Source organism: Heptranchias perlo, chromosome 17 (genome assembly GCF_035084215.1).
Source record: "Heptranchias perlo isolate sHepPer1 chromosome 17, sHepPer1.hap1, whole genome shotgun sequence".
Classification (NCBI taxonomy): domain Eukaryota; kingdom Metazoa; phylum Chordata; class Chondrichthyes; order Hexanchiformes; family Hexanchidae; genus Heptranchias; species Heptranchias perlo.
Window position 1 is genome coordinate 14,606,511 of NC_090341.1, and position 27,336 is coordinate 14,633,846.

Genomic DNA, 27,336 nt, shown 5'->3' on the forward strand with positions numbered 1-27,336 from the left:
CTGGAGAGTCCAGAACTAGGAGGCACAGTCGCAGGATAAAGAGTCGGCCATTTAAGACTAAGATGAAGAGGAATGTCTTCACTCAGAAGATTGTGAATCTTTGGAATTCTCTACCCAGAGGACTGTGGATGCTGAGTCGTTGAGTATATTCAAGGCTGAGATCGATAGATTTTTGGACTCTAGAGGAATCAAGGGATGGATCAGTCAGGAAAGTGGAGTTGAGGTTGAAGATCAGCCATGATCTGAATGAATGGCAGAGCAGGTTCGCCTGCTCCTTTTTCTTATGTTCTTATGTACAAAGACCCCACAGGTTCATCAATGAGTGTACTTGGGGTGCTTTGCAAAATGGTGGACAAAACTAGCTAAATGCTAGTTATTTATTTTGAATTGAAAGATATTTTTTGAGGGTTGCAAGTGGGAGACCCACTGCGGCAGTATCCCCTCACTATCTGACCAGCTATTGTTATCACCTGTGAGCTAATGAAGTCTCTTTCTACGATTGACTGCTTAAGGTGTGAGATCCGGCAGCTGCTGAAGTGGCAGATGAGTCAGCAGTGGGAGTCTCAGCGTTATGCCCTGTTCAATCGTGTCAAAGAGGGAGAGGCGGCGCGGGAAGCAGAAAGGCAGGCCACACTTCGGGACCTTGAAAAGCAGAGTGCACGCTCCCGTTTTCTTCAAGCATTCCGAGATGAAAACAAGAAGGTGAGATGGAATACACAATGAATGGGAGGACCCTAGGCAAGACAGAGGGTCAGAGGGATCTTGGTGTGCAAGTTCACAGATCCCTGAAGGCGGCGGAACAGGTAGATAAGGTGGTAAAGAAGGCATATGGGATACTTGCCTTTATTAGCCAAGGCATAGAATATAAATGCGTAGACTTCAAGGAGCTCCTGAACATTTACCTGACGAAGGAGGAAGCCTCCGAAAGCTTGTGAATTTAAAATAAAATTGCTGGACTATAACTTGGTGTTGTAAAATTGTTTACAATAGAATATAAGAGCAAGGAGGTTATGATGGAGCTGTATAAAACACTGGTTAGGCCACAGCTGGAGTACTGTGTGCAGTTCTGGTCGCCACACTACAGGAAGGATGTGATCGCTTTGGAGAGGGTGCAGAGGAGATTCACCAGGATGTTACCAGGGCTGGAGCGCTTCAGCTATGAAGAGAGACTGGGAAGATTGGGTTTGTTTTCCTTGGAGCAGAGGAGGCTGAGGGGGGACATGATTGAGGTGTACAAAATTATGAGGGGCACAGATAGGATGGATACTAAGGAGCTTTTTCCCTTCGTTGAGGGTTCTATAACAAGGGGACATAGATTCAAGGTAAAAGGCGGGAGGTTTAGAGGGGATTTTAGAAAGAACTTTTTCACCCAGAGGGTGGTTGGAGTCTGGAACTCACTGTCTGAAAGGGTTGTGGAGGCAGGAACCCTCACAACATTCAAGAAGCATTTGGATGAGCACTTGAAATGCCATAGCATACAAGGCTACGGACCAAATGCTGGAATATGGGATTAGAGTAGACAGGGCTGATGGCCGGCGCGGACACGATGGGCCGAAGGGCCTCTATCCGTGCTGTATAACTCTATGACTCTTATGGTCAGATAATAATCTTTCCCTGCGGAGCAGGTCTTCAATTACACTTTTTAAAACTAACACTTTCGGAAGATAAATTTGACGCTGACTAGATTTGGTGTTTTAACTCGTTCATTCAGTTATGCAGTGTGGTGGTAGTGTGTTTTATTTGCTGTTAGGTTAAGATCAAGGAATTTGCTAATAGTTGACAAAGTGAAGAGTTCTCATTTTTTGACAGAAATGGCTGCTTCTTATTATACATTATATAATTGTACCATAGAAACTAGTTGGCTTAACTATGTAGGAAATATGAATGCTAAAGCTGTACAATGCCTACAATATGTAGAAAGTATTGTATTGAAAAATCCCAACATGGAATCTCTATTAGTTGAAGTGGATCAGATGAATCGCCCCCGTTTCATACAAATTAGGATTTACTGTTTATGGCTAGGGTTTCATGTATGATGCCTAAATTTTCTTCCTGTTTATTCCCCTCAGCTGATGGAAATTCAATGGAAGGAGAAGAGGTTAGCAAAATCCCTGGATTCTCTACGAGAGCGTGAGATGTTGCAGTACAATCCAATCAACTGGAGCTGTACACTGAAATAGACCTCGGCCCTCAATCTTTCTGCATCTCTCACAATACGAATGAATTCAGGAGGTTATTGTGTTTACTTAATAAAGATTCATTTTTAATGTTTTGCAATCTCTTCAACCCTTGTACTACACAAGTCCCACATCTCAGTGGGGCTGTAAGGAGCAAAATATTCATTTTAAAGTCCCCCCCCACCCCAATTTTGTCCTGTCTTCTCTTGGAGAGACTCTATAGGCACCAATTGTGCTCCAGGACTTTGCTCAAGTGGCAATTCTTCATGTGTTGGCCCAGACCGTGTGTTTCAGCAGGCTGCTCTACTGTGGAATCACCTGACGAAGGAGAAAGCCTCCGAAAGCTTGTGATTTTCAAATAAAACTGTTGGATCATAACCTGGTGTTGTAAGATTCCTTACAAGTGGAATAAAGCCAAGTTCAACAATATCCTCACCCAATATCCACATATGCAGACATCCCAGGAGGGGTCACTGGATAATAGAGACCTCAGCTGATTTTTCATCTCCAGTGGTCCAGAGATCAATTGTAAACCCCCGTTGCCATATTGGCTGATATCATAACTTTTTTTTAAAGTCACAACAAAGAAGTGTTTGGGGTGATTTAGTGTTTGAAGATACGCATGTATGTACTACACAGGACGCTTGTAAAATCTGGACAGAGCCTGGGGCCACTGCTCCCACCTTCAAAACTTACAGCCACTGATTCTTCCAGCACTGAAACAGCCACAATCTCCAAGAATGATATAGCCTGTAAACTTATTTACATGTAGTTATTGTCAGTGTAACACAGTGGTAGCATTCACCTTTGAAAAAGGTTCAAGCCCTACTTCTGGACTTGAGCACATAATCTAGGCTGGCACCTCAGTGCAATACTAGGGAGCGTTGCATTGTCAAAAATACCATCTTTCAAATGAGACATTAAACCAAGGCACCCATCGGCCTGTTAAAGTGGATGTAAAGAATTCCATGGCACTATTCAAAAGCAGGGGAGTTTGCCCAGTATCCTGGCCAGTATTTATTCCTCAACCAAAATCAGATTAACTGTTCAATGATCTACTGTTGTTTGTGGAACTTTGCTATGAGCGAATTAGTTGCCACATTTGCTTACAATACAACACTAACTACACTTCAAAAATATTGATCGGCTGTGAAGCACTTTGCGATGTCCCACGGACGGTACTATAGAACTCTGTTTATGTATTTTTTTAAAAGAGTAACACATATCAAAACAGGTTACATTTTGAAATAAAAATGAGTGATAGTTATTCCTAATGAGCAAGACTTGGTGAGTCTGTGTCCAGGTAAAATCAGAACCATTAGTAAACCATGAGGATTTAGAACTTTAGAAATTTTACACTGGTGATATCATAGTAGGTACACCACAGGAGACCATTCAGCCCCATCATGCCCATGCTGACTCTTTGAAAGAGCTATCCAATTAGACCCATTCCCCTGCTCTTTCTCCCAAAGCCCTGTAAATTTTTTCCCTTCAAGTATTTATCCAGTTTCCTTTTTGAAAGTTACTATTGAATCTGTTTCCACCACCCTGTCAGGCAGTGCATTCCAGATCATTACAACTCACGGCGTAAAAAAATGTTTCCTCATGTCGCCTCTGGCTCTTTTGCCAATCACCTTAAATCTGTGTCCTCTGGTTACTGACCCTTCTGCCACTGGAAACAGTTTCTCCTTATTTACTCTATCGAAACTGTTCATGATTTTGAACACCTCGATCAAATCTCCCCTTAACCTTCTCTGTTCTAAGAACAACCCAGCTTCTCCAGTCTCTCCATATAATTGAAGTCCCTCATCTTTGGTAGTATTCTAGTGGAGGTCTGGAACTCTCTGCCTGAAAGAGTGGTAGAGGTAGAAACCCTCAACTCATTTAAAAAGTACTTGGTTGAGCACAAAGTGCTGTAACCTACAGGGCTAGGGACCAAGTGCTGGAAAGTGGAATTAAGCTGGATAGCTCTTTTTCGGCCGGCATGGACACGATGGGCTGAATGGCCTTCTTCTGTGCCGTAACTTTCTATGATTCTATTCTATGAAAAGGTTCGGATTTTCACTGGCAGTAAACACTACTTCGAATTCCCACTACTTCGATTTCCCTCCAGCAAAACCACCACCCCCAGCTCTCTTGTTCAAATTACACAGCTGTGCAGAAAGAGCTTTTCCTTATTTCCTGCCGGCCACAATGGTCATCAAAAATTAGAGGTCAGCTGCAAACCACAAGGTAAGTACTTAATGTCCTTATTGCACATGATTTTTGAGGTTTTACAACAGCAAGAAATTAAAATGATAACCTCTCCTAATCATTAATTGTGCTCAAATTTTTCAATTGAAACACTTAGGCTTTGCATTGTTAACAGTGCTCAATGTCCCATTTAAAAAAAAAGGATGATCAGAGGCTCCCATTGCAAAAGGACAACTTCCCCGTGTAATGCACCATCTCTGTGGCTTTATCTAGGAATTGCTTCTTTATCATGGAAACAAACTCTCCTTATTCCCCAGCACTGCTATTTAAACTAATTGACTGATTACATTACTGACATTTCTCCTACTACCCATTAATATCAATGTACAATCTCTAGCAAGGTCTATGATGAAATAAGGGACAGAGATGCAATGAAAAACAGGTTCTCCATTATAACGGCCTCCTCAGTTATAAACTCTTGCTTTATTAAATTATCTCTCTGCAAAGCGTTGCAGATTGAAATCACTTCAGTGAAGACAACGCCATTTGTCAGCATGGGTCGACTGACATTTCATCTTGTTCAGGAGAAACGGGTATGCTGCCTCACGTCACCCCCCACTCCACCCCCAGCTTGGTAGGCTTTGTTAATGTAAGCTGCAGGTGCAAGGGTTTTTGTAACAAAGAATAAAAGCATCATAATAACAAGGATACAATTCAAGTTTTATTTACCACAAAATGTTTTTTTTTTAAATAGAATTTCAGTGCTAGCAGCTCCAGTGTTTTGGAGGATCTATCCCACCCTTCTCCGCCCATTACGTCCATGTTTTACAATATATCATTTCAATTGGAGTCTTCCTGTTACTAAACAGGCATATTTAGAATAACTGAGTAACAAAGCTACTAGCTCCATTTACCTAAAGGCCTGCATTATTAAACAATAATTATCTCAGTCTTTTTTACCCAGCCAGGACACTTCCAAATAAAAAGTGTTTGCAACAAAAAAAGTTAGATTGAATGTCAAGAGTTGAGTGGCTCCAGGTGAGACACCTGGATACAATACAAATGCTTGAATCTACAAGATCTATTAAAGAATGAATAGATCCAGACTGCTTTGCATTCATTCAGTTATGAAAAGAAAGCGGTGAGAAACTTCAGTGTATGGCACTGGTACTGATCAAATATCCTATATATACACAAAGGGACAGCACAGAGAAATGTCAGTGTCACAGATGCCAGTCAGCTTTCCTAGTTATTACAAGGGCAGTATGAGAAATGTCCAGCATAATCACATACACAACAGTTACTTTATTTAGAGGCAATAGTCAGTGTATGCTAGTGATACTCAACTACCTCATTTATACAGGGACAAATAGAAATTACACATTGCTATACTATAGAGTAGCCAATGTTAAGAAACCTCTGTTTTCCTTGTAGTTTTTTTAAAATGTTATATTTTAAATACTAATGTCTATGATAGTGAAGCAGTACCTGGCAAGAATCCAATGATGGAGACTGACATATGTCACTCTTAGAGTTCAGAATTATGGAAGTGTACACTTTTAGGTATGAGGAGTAGTAGTCGGGCATTCCATCCCACCTTTTGAAAGATAGGGGCAGGACATTCTCCCATGTTATCCCTATGATGGAGCAGTGGGAGTTTCAGTGCAGACACTTCCAACCTGCCACCAGTAGATGGCTGCTGCATTCTATACAATTGGAAATTGGGTGCAAATGTTTTTCACGTATGGGACACACTATTACACCTTCAGTTAGAAGGGACAAAAGGCCCCAATACTGCCCCTTGAGGTAAACTGCCAAACTAAAAACTCTTTAAATTATATTTGAAGTCTAATTTCCTGAATATGCAGAAAAAAACGTCACTGCTATCAGAGTAACTCTCAGCCATGTCCCTTGCGTTATCCATTTGACTGAAAAAATCACAGAACAGGAAAAGTTCATGTTAAAAGAGAAGAATGTCACAACTTTGGTAACACTTTAATGAGGGGCCCAGTTGCTATCAGAATTTAAAAGCTATGTGGTAAATTAAAAAGCAATAAATACTAATCTTTAAACATATCCCTCAAATTTACTAATCAGGAATCCAGCAGGACCAAAAGCTTTTAACTGTTACATTACCGAGGTGGCCTGACTGGAGGCTAAATAAAATATCAAATCCAAACCCCTTCTCAATTCTATTCAGGCATTTATGGCTGTACAGAGAACTTGTGAACAGCCCATTCATTTCAGCTCTGCTGTCAATTCACATCTCATGTAAAATGGAAAATAATTTCCCATAGTTCGGTATAATAAATTATACATATAAGTTAAAGGACAATAAATAATATAGAAAAAGTAAATGACACAATATTTACTGTAAAATTCTACTGGGGGTGGGGTGTGGTGGGGGGATGTGACTCAGGGACAGGAGTGATCTCCTAGTACTGAGGAAGGAATTAAAGATAGGTTGTGAAAACACATAATCTCATCAAAACTAGTGTAAATAAATCAGAAAAAACTTCAAATGCAGGAAAACTGAAATAAAAATAGAAAATGCTAGAAATACACAGCGTCTGTCAGCATCTGTAAAGAGAAGATAAGTTATGATGTTTTGGGTGTGCTCTGTTGAAGGGTACATAGCCAAAATATCATAACTTCTGTACCCTTCATCAGAACACATCCAAAAGCTCATAACCTGTCTTCTTTTTACAGATGCAGACTGACATGCCTTGTATCTCCATCATTTTCTGTTTCTAATCATATCAACTTATTTTCTGCAAGTACAGCTAAAATATAAAACATACAAAAGACATTATGCAAAAAGGAGCATCAACAGGGGCAGTGATAAAGAGCAACAAAGGGCTGATTGAATATAAAACAGGTTCATTGTCAGAACAGCGCTAATTTAACTCTCTACATGACTCCACAGAGCTAAAATTTGCAGCCTCTTACTTTATAGGGTCAACGTGATTCCCACGGTTATGAACTTAGGGGATCTGTACCCCTCCGAGTGACAGCCCCTGTGAAGTGATGCACATATACCTGCAATTGCTTGGTGTAGTACTGAGTTGCACAGACTAGAAATGTCCTAGATTCAACCAGTTTGGTGTTGTATTAGCAGTAGTCACTGCAATTGGTCCCAGGGACTCTGGGCTGGGGGAAATAAAAGAAAAAAAATCAGCCATAGTCCTCACAATCAATATCCAATTATCCCTGCTGGAAAGTACACAATCAATTAGGGTGAAGACAAGTTAGAGTTCAGCTGTGATGCCTTCCACAATGGAACAGCCAAACAAGATTTATTCTCCAGCAACTCTAGTGCCACTAGAATCCACAAACCTTAACCCCAGTAAGTCAGTGTCTGCAGGGGAGAAAATTGGAAGGAAAGAAAATAAGCCATTCCTCACTGTTAGAGAAATTATACTTAAGTAACAAAAGACTATGGGCCATTTATACAATCCACATCAGTAAGATCTACACAGATACAAAGGTCTGTTCCAGTGACATGTGTAGGGGTCCATCCTAGTTTCGTGGTGTTGTTCTGTCATGATATTATTTCACAGATAAGTGTTCGAGGAGCTGCACAGATGACTCCCAAAAGATCCCCTTATTATAGTTTGAACAGAGGCAGAGATGGTGCTTGGCTGCTCCTGTGACCAAATGCTCCCAAAGTTCCTTTAAGCGTACTCACATACTCATCTCAAAAAAGCATCAGGGATGTCTTGTTCAGTGTTGGATTCACATGAGTTTCATATGCCTACTCCCTTCCAATTTAAAATGACAGAGGGATCGCCGTTCTCCACCAGTACAGTACAAATAAGAAATTGGACTTAATCAGTCTTGGATTTCTCAAATGTCTCTCTTCTGCTATTCACCTTCAGGATACTGGTGTCTCCTGGTTCTACCTCTACTTGGCCTAACAAAGATGCTCCAATGGTTTCATTTCTTCTGTCTGTAAGGTGACGTCCAGTGTGTTCCAGGGTCCATTCCAGTCCCTTCCTCCTCACCATTTATATACTATCTTTTAGCCATATCATCCAAAAACATGAGATCAGCTTTCACATATATGGCCTCTTCCATCAATCCAAAGGCTGTTGTCACATTCTCCAACTGCCTGTCCAAGATCAAGACCAGGATGAGTCAAAGTTTCTACCAGCTTAATGTTGGCAAAACTGAAGCCATCCTGTTCCTCTCCAGCCAGCATCTAAACGCCTCTGATCTGGACTCCACCAGCTACCTCCTCAGGCAGGAAGTGCATACTATGTGACCCAGTTTCCTCCCCCACGTCCAATCCAAGACCACTTTCTTCCAGTCCTATAATATTGTCTGCCTTCATCCCTACCGAAAGCCGAGTTCGTGCTTTCATCACCTCATGGCTGGACTTCTCTAACATTCTCCTAGTTGGCCTTAACCCTCCACAAGTTACACCTCATTCAAAATGCCACAGTCTACACGGTCATCCTCCCCATTCTCTCCCAGCTCAATCGGTGCCCCTTGCCTAATGAGTATATTCTCATCTTCATTTTCTTAACTATAAATCACTTCACATCTGCTGTAAATAGTACTCCACAATAGGTCAAGAAAAAGTTTACTTACAGAACAGTACATCAAGTATACAAGCTACCTTCTAATCATCCCTCCTCACAGATTGAGGAGCACATTATTTTGCTAATCTATGTTGTGCATCAAATTCAACCTGATCTGTGTTCATTCGTGCTTGACCCCACTACGGTTATTGTCCATTTTCCCCCATTTGAGATAACTTTAGAAGTAAACTTGTTTGAATGAGAACTGGTGACTCAAGACAGTGGTCAGAAACTAAATGACCTTTAAAGTGGGACTAGACCAATGACCAATCTGATACTAAACCTGAGAGAGTACAAACTGGACATTGATAGGTTTATTACACATAGCCATAAGTCCATTTGACTGAAGTTGGGCCATTTTTCCAAAAATAAAATAAGTTGTTTTATAAATGGAAGCACGATTTGGTTGAGAGGTGACAGAAGATAATACTTCTCCCCTAAATATGATTTGGATCAAGCCCATGCTGCAGCTTTTTACAATAAATTAGAACAGTGCATTATTTGGAAAAAGTTACATCATTCTACGTTTTATCTAAACTCAGTATTCACCAAAAGTGTAGCATGAGTGCTGTTCAGATATAAACAACCCTGCAAACGCCATCTGAACAGACATTATAAATAAATCTTGCGTTTTCAGACATGCACAGCTTACTTGTGTTGAATTCATAATTTATAGATTGATATTTTACCCATACTTCCAAGTGGCAATCCCAGCCGCTGGCTCTGCCAAAGCAGTCCGCTGGGTAACAAACCAGTTTTGTTTTAAATAGTCAGCTATTACCACAGATAACCGTCCGATTGACTGCACGCAAATTACATTCCTCATTATTTTCCTTTAAGAAATCCATCTATAAGCCGGTCTGATTTCTCTGACAACCAGTATCCTGCAGTTGCTGCAATGGCACCGATGAAGATGGAGGTGAAGACCATATCTCCCTTTGCAGCAAGTGTTGCTAGTGCACATATGATGACACCAAAGAACATCTGCTGTAGGACCACCATCTCGTCCTCGGTGACATTGTCAAAGAGACCTTCCTCAGAGGCTGCTGTTTGAAGAAATGGAGAGAGCTGGTATTAGTTATTTAAAATTTATTTTCTATTTACAACTTCAACTCAGTTTCTCTTTTTTTTAAAAACCTCCCATGAGGTCACATCTCTATGCCTCTTTGAAGTACTCCATGACTGGCATTAAATCATGACACTGGGGGAAAAAAAGTGTTATTTGATGAAGTTTATGTTCGTCGAGGGTAAGGATGTCAATGTTGGGGAATAGAACATTTTCCTACTGTTTTATCCCGTGTATCAATAATCAGCACGCCAAGGTAAGTCATGGGTCAGAGACAGAATAAAATTTTCCCTGCTCCATCCTACTGAGCATTCCCAGGTTGGTATATTTTTTTTTATTCGTTCATGGGATGTGGGCGTCGCTGGCAAGGCCAGCATTTATTGCCCATCCCTAATTGCCCTCGAGAAGGTGGTGATGAGCCGCCTTCTTGAACCGCTGCAGTCAGTGTGGTGACGGTTCTCCCACAGTGCTGTTAGGTAGGGAGTTCCAGGATTTTGACCCAGCGACGAAGGAACGGCGATATATTTCCAAGTCGGAATGGTGTGTGACTTGGAGGGAAACGTGCAGGTGGTGTTGTTTCCATGTGCCTGCTGCCCTTGTCCTTCTGGGTGGTAGAGGTCGTGGGTTTGGGAGGTGCTGTCGAAGAAGGCTTGGCAAGTTGCTGCAGTGCATCCTGTGGATGGTATACACTGCAGCCACTGTGCGCCGGTGGTGAAGGGAGTGAATGTTTAGGGTGGTGGATGGGGTGCCAATCAAGCGGGCTGCTTTGTCCTGGATGGTGTTGAGCTTCTTGAGTGTTGTTCGAGCTGTACTCATCCAGGCAAGAGGGGAGTATTCCATCACACTCCTGACTTGTGCCTTGTAGATGGTGGCAAGGCTTTGGGGAGTCAGGAGGTGAGTCACCCGCCGCAGAATACCCAGCCTCTGACCTGCTCTTGTAGCCACAGTATTTATGTGGCTGGTCCAGTTAAGTTTCTGGTCAATGGTGACCTCCAGGATGTTAATGGTGGGGGATTCGGCGATGGTAATGTCGATGAATGTCAAGGGGAGGTGGTTAGATTCTTTCTTGTTGGAGATGGTCATTGCCTGGCACTTGGCTGGCGCAAATGTTACTTGCCACTTATCAGCCCAAGCCTGGATGTTGTCCAGGTCTTGCTGCATGCGGGCACGGACTGCTTAATTATCTGAGGGGTTGCGAATGGAACTGAACACTGTGCAATCATCAGCGAACATCCCCATTTCTGACCTTATGACGGAGGGAAGATCTTGATGAAGCAGCTGAAGATGGTTGGGCCTAGGACACTGCCCTGAAGAACTCCTGCAGCAATGTCCTGGGGCTAAGATGATTGGCCTCCAACAACCACTACCATCTTCCTTTGTGCTAGGTATGACTCCAACCACTGGAGAGTTTTCCCCTATTCCCATTGACTTCAATTTTACTAGGGCTCCTTGGTGCCACACTCGGTCAAATGCTGCCTTGATGTCAAGGGCAGTTACTCTCACCTCACCTCTGGAATTCAGCTCTTTTGTCCACGTTTGGACCAAGGCTGTAATGGGGTCTGGAGCCGAGTGGTCCTGGCGGAACCCAAACTGAGCATCGGTGAGCAGGTTATTGGTGAGTAAGTGCCGCTTGATAGCACTGTTGATGACACCTTCCATCACTTTGCTGATGATTGAGTGTAGACTGATGGGGTGGCAATTGGCCGGATTGGATTTGACCTGCTTTTTGTGAACAGGACATACCTGGGCAATTTTCCACATTGTCCGGTAGATGCCAGTGTTGTAGCTGTACTGGAACAGTTTGGCTAGAGGCGCGGCTAGTTCTGGAGCACAAGTCATCAGCACTACAGCTGGGATGTTGTCGGGGCCCATAGCCTTTGCTATATTCAGTGCACTCAGCCGTTTCTTGATATCGCGTGGAGTGAATCGAATTGGCTGCAGAGTGGCTTCTGTGATGGTTGGGATAGCGGGAGGAGTCTGAGATGGATCATCTCCTCGGCATTTCTGGCTGAAGATGGTTGCAAACGTTTCAGCCTTGTCTTTTGCACTCACGTGCCGGACTCTGCCATCATTGAGGATAAGGATGTTTACAGAGCCTCCTCCTCCCATTAGTTATTTAATTGCCCACCACCATTCAGAGCTTTGATCAGATCTGTCGGTTGTGGAATCGCTTAGCTCTGTCTATAGCATGTTGCTTCCACTGTTTAGCATGCATGTTGTCCTGTGTTGTAGCTTTACCAGGCTAGCACCTCATTTTTAGGTACGCCTGGTGCTGCTCCTGGCATGCTCTTCTACACTCCTCATTGAACCAGGGTTGACCCCCTGGCTTGTTGGTAATGGTAAAGGTAAAGTGAGGAATATGTCAGGCCATGATGTTATACATTGTGCTGGAATACAAATCTGCTGCCGCTGATGGCCCACAGCGCCTCATGGATGCCCAGTTTTGAGCTGCTAGATCTGTTCTGAATCTATCCCATTTAGCACAGTGGTAGTGCCACACAACACGTTGGATGGTGTCCTCAGTGCGAAGACGGGACTTCGTCTCCACGAGGACTGTGCGGTGGTCACTCCTACCAATACTGTCATGGACAGATGCATCTGCGACAGGTAGATTGGTGAGGACGAGGTCAAGTAAGTTTTTCCCTCGTGTTGGTTCGCTCACCACCTGCCGCAGGCCCAATCAGGCAGCTATGTTCTTCAGGACTCGGCCAGCTCGGTCAGTCGTGGTGCAACTGAGCCACTCTTGGTGATGGACATTGAAGTCCCCCACCCAGAGTACGTTCTGTGCCCCTGCTACCCTCAGTGCTTCCTCCAAGTGGTGCTCAACATGGAGGAGGACTGATTCATCAGCTGAGGGAGGGCATTAGGTGGCAATCAGCAGGAGGTTTCCTTGCCCATGTTTGACCTGATGCCATGAGGTCCGGAGTCAATGTTGAGGACTCCCAGGGCCACTCCCTCCTGACTGTATATCACTGTACCCCACATCTGGTGGGTCTGTCCTGCCAGTGGGACAGGACATACCCAGGGATGGTGATGAAAGAGTCTGGGACGTTGGCTGAAAGGCATGATTCTGTGAGTATGGCTATGTCAGGCTGTTGCTTGACTAGTCTGTGGGACAGCTCTCCCAATTTTGGCACAAGTACCCAGATGTTAGTGAGGAAGACTTTGCAGGGTTGACTTGGCTTGGTTTGCCTTTGTTGTGTCCGGTGCCGAGTGGTCCGGCCGGTTTTATTCTTATTATGACTTTTCGTAGTGAGATTTTACAACTGAGTGGCTTGCTAAGCCATTTCAGAGGGCGATTAAGAATTAACCATATTGCTGTGGGTCTGGAGTCACATATAGGCCAGACCGGGTAAGGACGGCAGGTTTCCTTCCCTAAAGGACATTAGTGAACCAGATGGGTTTTTACGACAATTTGGTAGTTTCATGGCCACCATTACTGATACTAGTTTTTTTTAATTCCAGAATTTTATTTAATTAATTGAAGTTAAATTCGCCAGCTGCCATGGCAGGATTTGAACTCATGACTCTGGATTATTAGTTGAGGCCTCTGAATTACTAGTCCGGTAACATAACCACTATGCTACCGTACTCTTATCTTTCCCTTTCTGCTGCTATTTGACTTGCTGTGCATTTCCATTTTTGTTTTGAAATTTCTTCCATCTACGTGTTGCCAACGAATGTAATAGACTCCCAAATAGTGCATTAAATAGTAGCTCTGTCGAAACTTTCAAAAGGGAATCATTGCTGTTGCATCTTGAAATAGAGGGATATGAGTTTGGTTTAGGAGAGATGTAAAACTTACGGGTCAACTTGTCTTCAACACAAATGCCATCCTTTTTAGAGTACCCATCAACACATGCACACACGTAGCTTCCATCTGTGTTTTTACACTCTTCATGTGCACCATTACATAATGGTTTCTCACTGTTACACTCATCGATGTCTGTAACAAAACAGAACACATTGAGAGACTAAACCACTTCTCCAGCTTCCAAAACACTTGGATCAGATCTCCCATTTCCACTCCAACACCCAACCCAAACAGTTCATCACTTCACAGCCTCCTTTAGTCTGGTTGCAATCTACTCACCATTGAACAGCCTCAGTTAGTGGGATGGAGATTGCTCGCTATCTAATTCCTCCATCAACTGGGATGGAGACCACTCACCATTGCACAGCCTGAGCCGCAGATCATTTCCAAAATAGGGATAGTTTGTGCTATCAATTTCACTGGCCCATTGTTAAATTCTGTGCTGCTATCAGCTGACAAAAGGTGCCACTTTGCCCTTCTTTACATAGACTGTTCAAGGACCGTAGTTGCTGAACTTCAGCAATGCATCATTACACTAGATGTATCTATGAAAAATCCTTGGGAACCTAAAACGTTGACACCATCAGATCATGCACCAGTACTTCCAAAATGTCCTGCTCTGCTCTGATCGCAGGACATAATTTAACAATGGACCAGAGAAATTGGTAGCACAGATTGTCTCTCTAGTTCTGTGACGTTTACACCTGCAACAATCTTGAGGTCTTGATCCCAATATACCAGCTGTAAAAGTAATGTTTTTCTGTATCAATACTTTACCTTTATAGAATTTTACAGCACAGAAAAAGGCCATTTGGCCCCTCACACCTGTGCCAGCTCTCCAAAAGAGTTAACCACTTAGTCCTCATCCCCAGCACTTTACTTTTTAAAAAAAATTATTTTCCAGATATTTATCCTCTTCTCTTTTAAAAACGATTATGGATCCTGCTTTCACCACTGTTTCTGGTAACGCATTCCATTTCTGAAAAACAATTCTGCATAAAAAAATTTTCCTGACCTAGCCTTCCATTTTTTTGGTGATGAACTTAAATTTATGCCTCTAGTTACTGACCAATGGAAACAATTTGATCAAAACCTGTCAGAATTTTGAACATCTCTATCAGATCTCCTCCTAACCTTCTTTATTCTATTGAAGAGATCCAGTTTCTCTAACTGCTCCTCATAACTAAAACCTCTCACCCACACATTCTTCTGAAACCTCTCCATGGACTTGACATCCTTCCACACGCCACAGTACAATATTAGAATACTGCACTTACCCAGACATTTCGCACCGTCTATCTGGTAACCTTTGTTACACTTTTTACATCTGCTGGGTCCAGCTCCCATACAGGTCGAACAGGCCTTGTCACAAGCTATAAGCAAACAAGGGAAGCATTAAAATAAGGTGTCAAGCTTTAGTGTAACACACAGCACACCAGAGTACCAATATAGCCTAGCAAAGTTACTCCTCAGTCTTCAGACAGTTTATAAGCTCACTGCCATCTACATACAAACTCTAAAGGCTAGAAACCAGAGCAAGTAAGAGAGAGGACACTGTGCTGAAGAATACAAATAACATTGCGCAAATTGATATATGTGCCGGTCAGTTATTGCCTTCCTTTTAATTCTGACCTTCTCCATCTCACTGAAGATCACTAAATACTGTTGAGTACTATGATGGAATTAAATTCAATTCTCGAGTTTAGGGCCACTTTCACTCTGTTAAGATTAGCTAATGGTGTAAGTCAATTATTTTATCAAGAATGTCTTGTAGTAGCAGCAACAAAGCATAAATTACCACACAACACTTAAGACAATTGTTTTAGCCCCCCATGTCGCTCATCAGTCTTTGATGGTTGGCAAGAAATTTACTCTCAATACTCTGCCAATGCTTGAAGAGAGGAAATCCTAGAAACAGGAAAAACACATCGACTTGCAACCTGATTTTACTTTGGAGAAGGCCCGACTGAGCTCAGGTACACATTATATCAAGAATCAGTGGGGCAAGGGGAGCAAATTAAACTGTCTTTCCACTACATAGTAGGATGCCATGTAAATTGTACAAATTGCGACTGGTAGGATAATGCATCACAAAGAGGACCGTAACACTGACCTCTGCACTCATAGGAACCATCCATGTTCACACAGTACTGACCAGCCTTGCAGCTCGCCAACTCTGTCCCGCACTCATCAATATCTTAACGAGAGAAAAGAGCAGATTATTAGATTTCGTTTAAACAAATTATTTAAGAAAACAGCTGAAGAGATAGAACAATCCCTCACAATCCCAAAATGTTTTTCTTATATGTTACAAACAAGCTGCCTCTGTAGCCAAACCCTCTCAATAAAAACTGTTTTTCTTTTTGTAGATTTCTAGATCGGTGGTTAAATAAATAGACCTTGGTTCTCTCCACTTTGTTTTGTGATCTTGTAATTCTGCAAGTGGTTACTCGTATCCTGCAAAATCAGTCATATTTATATTGGATGTATGGAATTCAAATAGCACCATAGAGGATTAAAGTACAGAAGGAGGCCATTTTGCCCATCATGCCTGTGCTGGCTCTCTGCTAGACCAATCCAAAACTAATCCCGCTGTCATGCTCTCTCCAAACAGCCCTGTATCACCTCTTCAAATGTTTATTGATTTTTCCCTTAAAAGATGCAATAGTCTCCACTCCCTGTGGCACTATTAAATGCTCCAACAACTCTTCTGCAAAAGGAAATTTCTCCTAACCTCTCTCCTCATTCGATAAGTGACAATTTTAAATTGATGACCCCTCATTACTGATTCCCCAACCAGAGGAAATAGTCCTTCTCTGTTCACCTTATCAAAAGCCTTCATAATTTTAATAGAACCAACAAAAATACTGCAAACAAAGGCCAGAACAGAGTGTAATGGATAGCAAAGTGGACACACAGATTGAGCATCACTCATGTTGCTGAAGCTTAGTCCTCAACAAGTCACAAGGACCCCATAGGTAAGCAGTTAGTACTTACCTATACACTTGCCATCATGCAACAACCAGCCCACTTTACACTCTTGACATTTATAATCCTCAGGGCCTGTGCACACCTTGCAGGATTTGTAGCATTCTGAAACACAGTAACGAATGGAGCACAAGATCAATCGGACTGTGACCAGACCTCATCAAAACCATGCTTAGAAATTGTGAGTACCAATTGGAAGATTTAACACAAAAACACTCTGGATTTGGCACTATGGAATGCAGAGACAAAATGTCTCCTGATGATGGAGGATGCCATTTGCACAGTTGTGTCAGTTTTTATATCCGGGTCAATGTTTGCTGCCCTTGGAATCATTGACAAGTAACAGTTTGCTTTATTGCCACTGAGTAACTGCCTTATTTCCAGGTTCATAAAGGTGAGTTTTTTTCTATGCAGTGTCAGCGTCGAGCACTCCCAGGTTTGTATACCATGAAGATCCTTCTACTCTGTCCCCAATGATATATATTCACTTTAGCTTTGGAACGACACTCCCTTCTGCACCAGTGTGAATTTTATAATTTCCCCATCAGCCACTCATGGCATCTTGTTGCGACAAAGTCAATTCATGTTAAGTTGGAGACAATTTCAGGAACTGGACCAATACTGCCTCATTTTTTTTTTCTTTGGCTTTTGGCTTTTCTCTCTGATCTTTCCTCTCCTGAAGGTAAGGAATCACGTTGAGATATGATTCCATGAGCAGCACTGGGCCCAAAACCCATTCTTAATATACATACCTGGATAACGAGTGTTCGTGAGTGATTTGCTTGCATTATCCATCAGATCAGATCCTGTCCTCATCCAATGTCCCATGCATCACACAAATGGAGCATAAAACAGGCAGTGTGTAAAACGGGCCTCTGACCTGAACCTGCCCGGTTCCGCCAGGCGGGTTCAGTTACAAATGGGGCTGAATACAGCAGAGACATGTAAAAGAGTGATTGTATTCTCCAACTCACCATGTGAAATGGAATGGAAATCAACATATAAAAATGTCAGAATTTCCACTAGTGACAACTGTTAATACAGTATTTCAATCCACAGAGAGATTCTGTACAGGACCTGATCCCAAAAAGACAGATCATGCATGTAAAATTGCCATGTGGGTGAGATATCCAATGACTGCTGGTGTCAATGGAACCAAACTCCAAACAGAATCACTGCTATCAAGGGAGAAAATATGAGGAACAAAATATCAAGAAGAAAATTAATTCTGCCCATCTATTTTGCTGTCACTGATGTCCATGCATAAGATCTACACAGATCATTTTCATTTCCCTTATGCCCTTGAGTTAAGCTTAAAGAATAAAAGATATTTAGATATGTATCACGTACCTTGACATACCAATTGGGTATCATTCCTTGACTGTTCAAAGTACCCATCAGAGCACTCCATACAGATAGAACCTGCGTAGCCAGGATCACAATTACATAGTCCAGTCCCAGACCGAGTTCCGTCGCCATCACATTGACCATATCCACTGCACGGCCTTGTTGATCCACCTGTACATGCTGTAAATGTGGAATAAAAACTTATTAATAATGTGACTAGAATGTAATTGTCCAGTTAAAACAATTGTAGTGTCCTAGGTGAGAAGAGTGCATTTCAATGGCCCAGGTAAGACAAACTCAACAAATGACGACTGTGAGATTAGGCTACTTATGAAGTTTCACTCATACGGCCATCATCAGCATTTTAACCCTTGGGAGCTTGAAAAGGCTTTCAGGTTAAAAATCTTTCACATGATATCTGCAAGCATGTATTACAGTCGAATTAGAAGAACAAGGTACAAAATATTTTTAAGTTGAGAAATATTTAACACTATTTTGAGTTTCCTGCTGTTCCCAGTGCTAGACATTCGGGACTCCAGCTGAGAGGCCAGTATTCTCTGTGTCCAGCCATAGCACAGCATAGTAAATAATCGCTGCAGCACCAGATCACCCATGGAGAACATCTCTCAATTCTTGTCATTCTTGGAATAAACTAAAACATTTTTGTTCTTCTGATCTGCAACCAGTTCTCTTACTTAATCTATCCTAGGAATTTTAAGGTCATCCTCTTTTGAATGACTGCCTAAACATGATACTACTCACAATCAGCTCTGAATCCTGCATATTAATAGACAGTCTTGAGTGTATACTGATCACCTGTACAAGAGGGAAGCTGAAGCATTTGATATATAATGTACAGAAAAGGTCAAGTTACGCATTACCTTGAACAGAGCATCACAAGAGAGGATGAGAGGCTCCAAAACAAAATATGCAAAGGCAAACTTTTCATTAGAACAGGGAAGGCTACGGGGAGATTGGGTTGAGTTGTTCAAAGTTATGAAGGGTTTTGCTAAGGTAAATTAGTATAATCACTAATAAATCCAATAAAGAATTCAGGAGAAACTTCTTTACCCAGAGAGTGGTCAGAATGTGGAACTTGTTACCACATGCAGTAGTTGGGGCAAATAGTATAGGTGCCTTTAAGGGGAAGCTAGATAAGTATATGAGGGAGAAAGGAATAGAAGGATATGCTGATAGGGTCAGATGAAGTAGGGTGGGAGGATTCTCGTGTGGAGCATAAACACTGGCATAGACCACTTGGGCCGAATGGCCTGTTCGTGTGCTTTAAATTCTATGTAAATTGGAAAAAAACTAATTGATGAGTAACTATAGGGCATAACTTTAAACTCATCACCACAATAATGAAGAGAGAAGTTAGAAGAAATGATCCCCCCCCACCACACACAGAGGATTGTTAAGACATAGAATGCCCTTCCAGAAAAACTGGCAGAAGCAGAATAATTTTGGAAAAAGCAAATTGTAAAAGGATATGGCGAATGGGCAAGAGAAATAGGACTAAATTTATAGCATTTCAGAGAGCTGGCATTAGCACAATGGTGCAGCTCTGGTGTAACTGGAGTGTACGTTGCTCCCCCCACAAAAACCTCCACACAACGAGGTAACTTTTTAAAAACACTCCACGGACACCCGGCAGCAGTAGAACACAGTTCAACACAAGGTACGCAACCGACAAGTGAATTAGCTGGCAATTTCCACCAAATCACTTGACGTTGTCTCTCACCCATAGCATCAGTCCAGATCCACATCAGGCATCATCATGTTCACTCAGCCAGGACATTTGGAGGAGATGCTAACAGAGACATGGTGACAGTAGAAGGAGAATCAACCTGTGCTGCACTTACATACTTCTGAGCAGCAGAGGCAGCCTGGCAGAAGGCCTGCTCCCTGCTCTCTCAAGTCAGGGATTGGTGTACAACATGGGGGAGGGGGAAAATGAAAACAAAAGGAGGTGAAAAAAAAAGTTTTATTATCTATATACTTTGTTATCACTACTTTATAATGTTTAGCATGGAGTTTGAACTGTAAAAGTGCAGAATACAAGATTAGACTGTCATATTATATTTGCACTTTCCTCCTCAAAAGACTAGGCCGACTTCAGATGGCAATGGTCCTGGTATAAATCTTCAAGTTCTAACCCTACTCAAGAGACTAAAAATATACACAAATCATTATTTAAATCAGATGTTTGTTTGCAGTACTGTATTGCACCCAGACCACCTGGCTGAGAAATTAGATAAGGGGAATATTAAATTAAATTGTGTATTTGCCAATAGATCTTGTTGGATAAATGGTTATCTCACTAATCCAAGTTTCTGTTTATGAAGGACACAGCGAGTAAATGTTTAACAATAACTGTGAGCAATTGTCAACCAGCCATTCGGCAAACACAATCCTTTCAATATCCACACTCAGCATATAAGCAAAGTGTGGACAGTGTCTCTATAATTTAGGACTTAAACAGCCCACTTAACATATTTTATATTTTTTTTATGAAGCCAATCTCAGGGTAAAGTTAGATTACCTACCTTGTAGAGTCAGCTTCATTTTTTGAATAGAACTATCCATCGCATACCGCTTAGATAAGGCAAGTAACCAATAAAAAGAAGCATGTGACACACCTCTAATAACATCACTTAGTTCTCCCTTCCATAAATAAGCCCCCAGGAAAAGTTAATGGATATGCAAATAATGTACAGTAGAAAAGGGGCAGAATGGATCGAGTTGGGTGGTTGTGCAGCCTGTGGAGAATATTTTCATTCAAAGAATGAAGATGACCCTACAAGGTAAATATATATTTTTTGATTACACCCATGTTTCACATGTACACATCATGTTTTGATTACACCATGTTTCATATGTACACCTGTATCGAGACAGGCAACAAAAAGGCACAGCAAAAGCAGCAAGCTCAATGCCACAGAGGATAAGTCTAAAGGCTGGATATTCATCTTGTGCATATAAATAACCAGTGAACCTGCTATAGAATTCTCAATGGTTGCAGAGGGTGTCTGAAAACTGCATTCTCTACCAGAATTTTGTTCCTATTAGGTACTCTCATCAATTGGGACTTATTTGTAAAATACAAGGAAAAAACATAAAATGAGAAACAAAAATCTTTGGCCAACAGAGCATTTCATTTGGTCAAATGAACAAACATTTCTGGCACACATGCACTGGAGTCTGGAGTCTCCACCTCTTGATATTTACAGTCTGACAATACTCACATGAGCAGTCAGATCCAAAGGTCCCAGGAGGGCAGCACACTTTGATGGTATCCAGACAGAGCCACTGGAATAGATCTGGGTGCTCCTCCTGCCTGCAAGGAGTCAAACAGATTACAGGATGAAATATGGAAGGGCCCCCAACCTGAAAGTGAGTATACAGAAGGGATAGTGATTCCCCCATACACTGCTCAGCTTAACTCCCCCACAATATTGAAGAGGGGTCATTCCACCCAGGACAGCGCACAAAAGGATCACCTCTTCTACAGCTGTTTTAACGAGAAAGAAAACTCTCTCCAGTTATTCATAATGCCAGGCTGCTGAGCCCTCTCCCACAGGAAAGGCCAGAAAAATCAGTCTGCAAGGACACATACCTGCTAGCTGCAGTTATGGCATGGCAGCAAGTTATTTGGCCCGACTGGGAAGCGACTAAAGACAAGTCCGCAGCCCAATTACCTACTTTCATAGCTGAAGGGCATAGGGGATTCCACATACTGCTTAACCACTCTCTAACTAGAGGTAAGACAGCACTGAGGCATTTCTGGACAATGATGGTAAAAGGATAATGCAAATGGCAGCATGAAGAATTTATACACTCACTTTTTGAACCACCATTTTTCAATGTGCTCTTCATTCTGTTCCACCATCTGATTACAGTCAAAATTCATGCTTTCACATAGGATCTCTATGATCTCCAGCAGACGAGTCTCACTACAAGCAACATGGAGAGGAACTGAAATGTTAATGGACTCAGAATATAAAATTATAATTAACATTCGTATCATCAGATATTAACACATTTAGACAAAGCTAATCATGAGATAAATACAAGAGGAAGGCCGTTGGCCCATTTTAATTCATCAATCAAAAAAAGACTCTAGTCACCCCTATCGAGGCATGAAATTGTTTCTTAAATAATTTCAGGATTTTGCCTCCACTATATTATCTGAAAGTCCACCCCATATATTAATCACTCTCTGTGTGAAGAACTTCTTTACATTAGTCCTACATTTACCTTTTATTTAGTTTGAACTAGTGCCCTCTTATCCTACTCTCAATTTCACGAAGTGATTTTCCAGATCTACCTTTTCCATAATGTTTACGGTCTGAAATGCCTTCATAAAATCACCTTGTCTCACCACCAATATATACAGCACTCAACGAGTTAATGATTAGTGTATCACAGTAACTAATTAGGTAATCAATGCATCAGCAGGTCAGTGATCCAGGGCAGCAAAAGAACATTTCTAAGCTAGTGTGCTGCAAATTTTTAATGGATAAATACTGTAACCTAAAGTGAAGGGAACTAATAGAATCAACTATAAAAACAGAAAATGCTGGAAATACATAAGCAGGTCATTCAGTATCTGAAAGTGAAAGATAAGAATGTTTTGCATTTAACTGTCTTTCACTTTCAGATCGAATCACCCTGCAGTGACTTCAAAAATATATATATATTTGCAGCATTTGCAGTTTTATTTTCTCTCTCACAGAATCAGAGCACAATTATAACATCCTCTGAAACATTTCATGGATGTTATGCCACAAGTAATGGTGAGAAAGCCACATTTTCCATCAGAATGTGGAAACTACCAACAAAAACCTACAATTTGCCATTCCTAATTTTGATTCAAAAATTCTAGCAAGGGATTAAACCAACATGACCCAGCCTACATGCATTGACAGCCCTCCCACCAGCACCATGCTGATCATCCATAACTCATCATAAACACTGTACCTCAAGTTAAATACACATGATCTAACCTATGTATCTCCATACATACACATTAATAAGTGACATTTAAACTCTTACCTGATTTCATACTTTGCCAAGTTTTTCTTTTCCCAGTCAGTATTTCCACCACCAAAATTCTTGTTTGCAGTTTTTTCCATTCCCTGATAAACACAAACAAGGTAAAGACTCCACTTACTGTTTGTGAGTCATGTAATCCACTTCTACCAGAACCAGGTTGTTATCTCATGTTCATTTTGTGAGTACATTAGAGGATCAGCATCAGTTTGATGCTATCTTTTTCAACAAAATGTTTTGCTTCTCCTCTCCTGAAGGTGCTAACTTTTGCGGCTAGTTTTTCCGCCACTAACTATGAAAGGGCAGAATTCTAACCATTGAATACATTTCAAGGCAAATGGTTATAGCTGGTGAGGGGGTGGGAAGAAGGTATGACACCAAACTAACTAAAACTGCCAATTCCATTTTCACTGCAGAGATTAACTATAGTTTAAATATTAAAAATGTACATTCTTCCCACTTTCACTGTTTCAATTATCAAACTAGTCACTAGTACTATCATGCAAATTGCAAACAACTTTGTTTTTTAAATGACAGCCCAGAACACTGAATAACAAATCTCACACTGGATAATATATATCACTAGAGAATTATTGTAAATCTCTCCACCATCAGCAGAAAGACAAAATATCACTTGTTCGATTAACAGTCTGACATTTTAAGGTGGATTTCCTGTCAATGCAGCAACATATGGTTCAAACACTGGGCAGCACTTGTATTTGAGAAAATGTTTCAAAACCTCTTATTTTTCAAATCCCCATTTTTAAAAGTAATTTGTTGCCCCCTTTTCAGGTCTTCCCATACCACCTACCATTCCCAAGTGAGAGATGTAGGTGCCCTGCTTCCTGCCAATCCTCCTCTGTAGCCAACTGCGAGGAAATGTGTCGAGTGAGCTAAATAACTCATTGATCTTTCCTTCCATTCTACTGTGAGGGAAAGCACTTAGCCTCCACCAATGGTCCCTTTAACATTTCGTGTCCACGACTCTCCAGAATCTTAGAATGAATAATCAGTAGAGAGGAAACATGGAATGGTGCAACTGGCACTGCAACCAGCCGATTGGACTAAAGCCACATCTGCCAGTGGTGAGTTACTTCAATGACACTGCAGTTCCCCACGTGGTCAAAGCAACAGCTGAGATTCACAGGTACAACTCCTTACCTTTTTGAAGTTCTCAGTGATACGACGACAAATCTGACAGGAATCCTGTTTTGTAGCGATGGCCTCCACAAATAGCAGGGGGACAACAGAGTAGAGGAGGAACCAAAGGACGGTGGAGATGAACAGCCTGTGGCTCAGGAGCGGAGAGACTTTCATTGTGAATTGGAGAGTATCACCCTTTCCCAGAGAACAGGGCTACACAAAAGAAGAAAAAACATTATATCATATTGTAACAAGGAGAACTATGCCCATTTCCTGGGATGAGAGAGTTGTTCTAGGAGGAAAGATTGAGCCTATACTCTCTGGAGTTTAGAAGAATGAGAGGTGATCTCATTGAAACAAATAAGATTCTCAGAGGGTTTGACAGGGTAGATGCTGAGAGGATGTTTCCCTTGTCTGGAACTAGGGGACATAGTCTCAGACATTTAGAACTGAGATGAGGAGGTACTTCTTCACTCAGAGGTTTGTGAATATTTGGAATTCTCTACCCTAGAAAGCTATGGATGCTCAGTTGTTGAATATATTCAAGACTGAGATCAATAGATTTTTGGACTCTAGGTAAATCAAGGGAAATGGGGATCGGGCGGAAAAGTGCAGCTGAGATCGAAGATCCGCCATGATCTTATTGAATGGTGGAGCAGGCTCTAGGGACCGTATGGCCTACTCCTGCTGCTATTTCTTATGTTCTTATTTACAGCTGGATACATAATGGAAAAGTTAGGATGCTAGAGGACTAAACTTTGATATGTCAAATAGCCATTTTTTTATCTTTCACTTTTCTTATATTTATGAGGCCCGTATACTCATTAAGACAATTATGTCATAATAGATATCATCTATTGCTGGTTACCAAGCAAAGAAGTTTATCATAGAATCATAGAAATTTACAGCATAGAAGGAGGCCATTCGGCCCATCGTGTCTGTGCCAGCCGAAAAGGAGCTATCCAGTCTAATCCCACTTTCCAGCTTTTGGTCCGTAGCCTTGTAGGTTACAACACCTCAAGTGCACATCCAAGTACTTTTTAAATGCAACGAGGGTTTCTGCCTCTACCCCTCTTTCAGGCAGTGAGTTCCAAACCCCTACCTAATAAATTTCTCCTAATCCTTCTACCAATTACTTTAAATCTATGCCCACTGGTTATTGACCACTCTGCTAAGGGAAATAGGTCCTTCCTAGCCACTTTATCCAGGCCCCTCATAATTTTATATACCTCAATTAAATTTTCCCTCAGCCTCCTCTAGAATTAGTAGTCAATCCATGAGACTGAAGAAGTTCCATACAGTCCCATCTCAGGTTGCTGCACAAGGCTAAAAACTGCGACAAATGTGCAATAAAATATTAAGTTTGACAGTTCCTGGAAATAGCTGGTAGGGAAGCTGATATCTTTCTTTACAGCGAGAACAATCTATTAATGCTTGGAGTGCCGGCCTTTGTCCGGGGCGGGGGTATGGTTGTTCAGCGTGTAATAATTGAAATGGAGGTGGACATTTACAATAAATATATTAGAACAAACAACTGAAGTATATCTGATTTTTCACACACGCGCAAATAGATTATGGAGAATCACGCACACATATATAATAGAAATCACTTTTTACACATATATCACATATTAAAGATACACTATAGTGTATGATTGGGACAAATGACTACAGTAGTAATGCATTGCAGAACCATGCTTCACGTTTTATATATGTCATCTAAATTTCTTGATGCCTTGTACAGAATTATCAGGAGAAACCCAACCCAGTTATATACATCCATCCCCACCCCACCCCCAATTCACACCTGCCAAGTGCCACTCATTTTCATAGAATCATACAAATTTACAACACATAAGGCCATTCTGCCCATTGTGTCTGTGCCAGCCAATAAAGAGCTATCCAGCCTAATCCCACTTTCCAGCTCTTGTTCCGTAGCCTTGTAGGTTATGGCACCTCAAGTGCACTCCCAAGTACCCTTTAAATGCAACGTGGGTTTCTGCCTCTACCACCCTTTCAGGCAGTGAGTTCCAGACCCCCACCTAGGTGAAAAAATTTCTCCTCAACTCCCCTCTAATCCTTCTACCAATCACGTTAAATCTATGCCCACTGGTTAATGACCTCTCTGCTAAGGGAAATAGGCCCTTCCGAGCCACTCTAAGCCCCTCATAATTTTATACACCTCAATTAAATCTCCCCTCGGCCTCCTCTGTTCCAAAGAAAACCACCCCAGCCTATTCAATCCTTCCTGACAACATCCTCGTAGATTTTGGTTTAACACCGTCCCTAATCTGATGTATCTCACTCTTAAACACAGCTTAAAAGGTTTTAAAAAGGGTTCATGATCCGCCTCCTGATCGGATAAATCTCACTGATGAGAGCAGCTAAGCCGGTTAAAGGCGGTGCTGTACCTGGCTGGAAAGCCGGTCTCGGTCTGACACACACCACACCCGGAAACAGCGAAAGTGAAAGGAAAAAAAAACAACACAAGTCAGAACATGAGACGAACGGGAACGGCCTACGGAGCACGAGAGCAAAAAAAAACAACCGGCAATAAAAGCAACCAGAGTAATAAACGGCCGGTAATAAACGGCCGACAACCACCGTTGAAGAGCAGTAATAACAATGGCGGCGCTGGCGGCACCCATTCAGGCTGCGCTCACCGAGTGACTGCAGCACACACCTGGTTCCACTCCTGCGCCGGATCTTTTTCCCCCCCTCCCTCTCTCTCCTCTTGTTTTATTTTTTAAAAATCTATTTTTCTGATTTTTTTTCATTTCATTTTTTTTTAAACACACCGAACAACCCTGCTCGCGATCTCAATAAGGTTCAATCTGATTGGTTCAAACGACTTCTTTCGCCGCCGAAAGCCATCCAAACAGATTGCGCCGTGCGGCTGGGTGCACGAACGTTGACGCCAACGGACCCCCCCCCCCCCCCCCCACCGCGTGCACGCGCTGCTGCCGTGATATG

At 41.9% G+C, this 27,336-nt stretch overlaps 1 protein-coding gene across 3 annotated transcripts; it reads right to left on the reverse strand.

Annotated features, from left to right (window-relative positions):
- Positions 1-5,078: 5,078 nt before the first annotated feature.
- Positions 5,079-27,210, reverse strand: LOC137334082 (protein disulfide isomerase Creld1). 3 transcript variants are annotated; one of them, XM_067998549.1, is made up of 11 exons: positions 27,047-27,210; positions 24,382-24,576; positions 23,224-23,306; positions 22,011-22,121; positions 21,414-21,505; positions 18,172-18,348; positions 16,831-16,926; positions 15,947-16,030; positions 15,111-15,206; positions 13,825-13,965; positions 5,079-9,999 (listed from the first exon to the last, which is right to left on the reverse strand). In XM_067998549.1, exons 2-11 carry the CDS (start codon positions 24,535-24,537, stop codon positions 9,779-9,781), a joined length of 1,257 nt encoding a protein of 418 aa, XP_067854650.1. In that variant the 5' UTR covers positions 24,538-24,576; positions 27,047-27,210; the 3' UTR covers positions 5,079-9,778. The 3 variants fall into 3 exon arrangements, with proteins under 3 accessions (XP_067854650.1, XP_067854649.1, XP_067854651.1); XM_067998548.1 differs by having other exon boundaries at positions 27,027-27,210; XM_067998550.1 differs by lacking the exon at positions 27,047-27,210 and adding an exon at positions 26,775-26,988.
- Between the last annotated feature and the right edge of the window lie 126 nt (positions 27,211-27,336).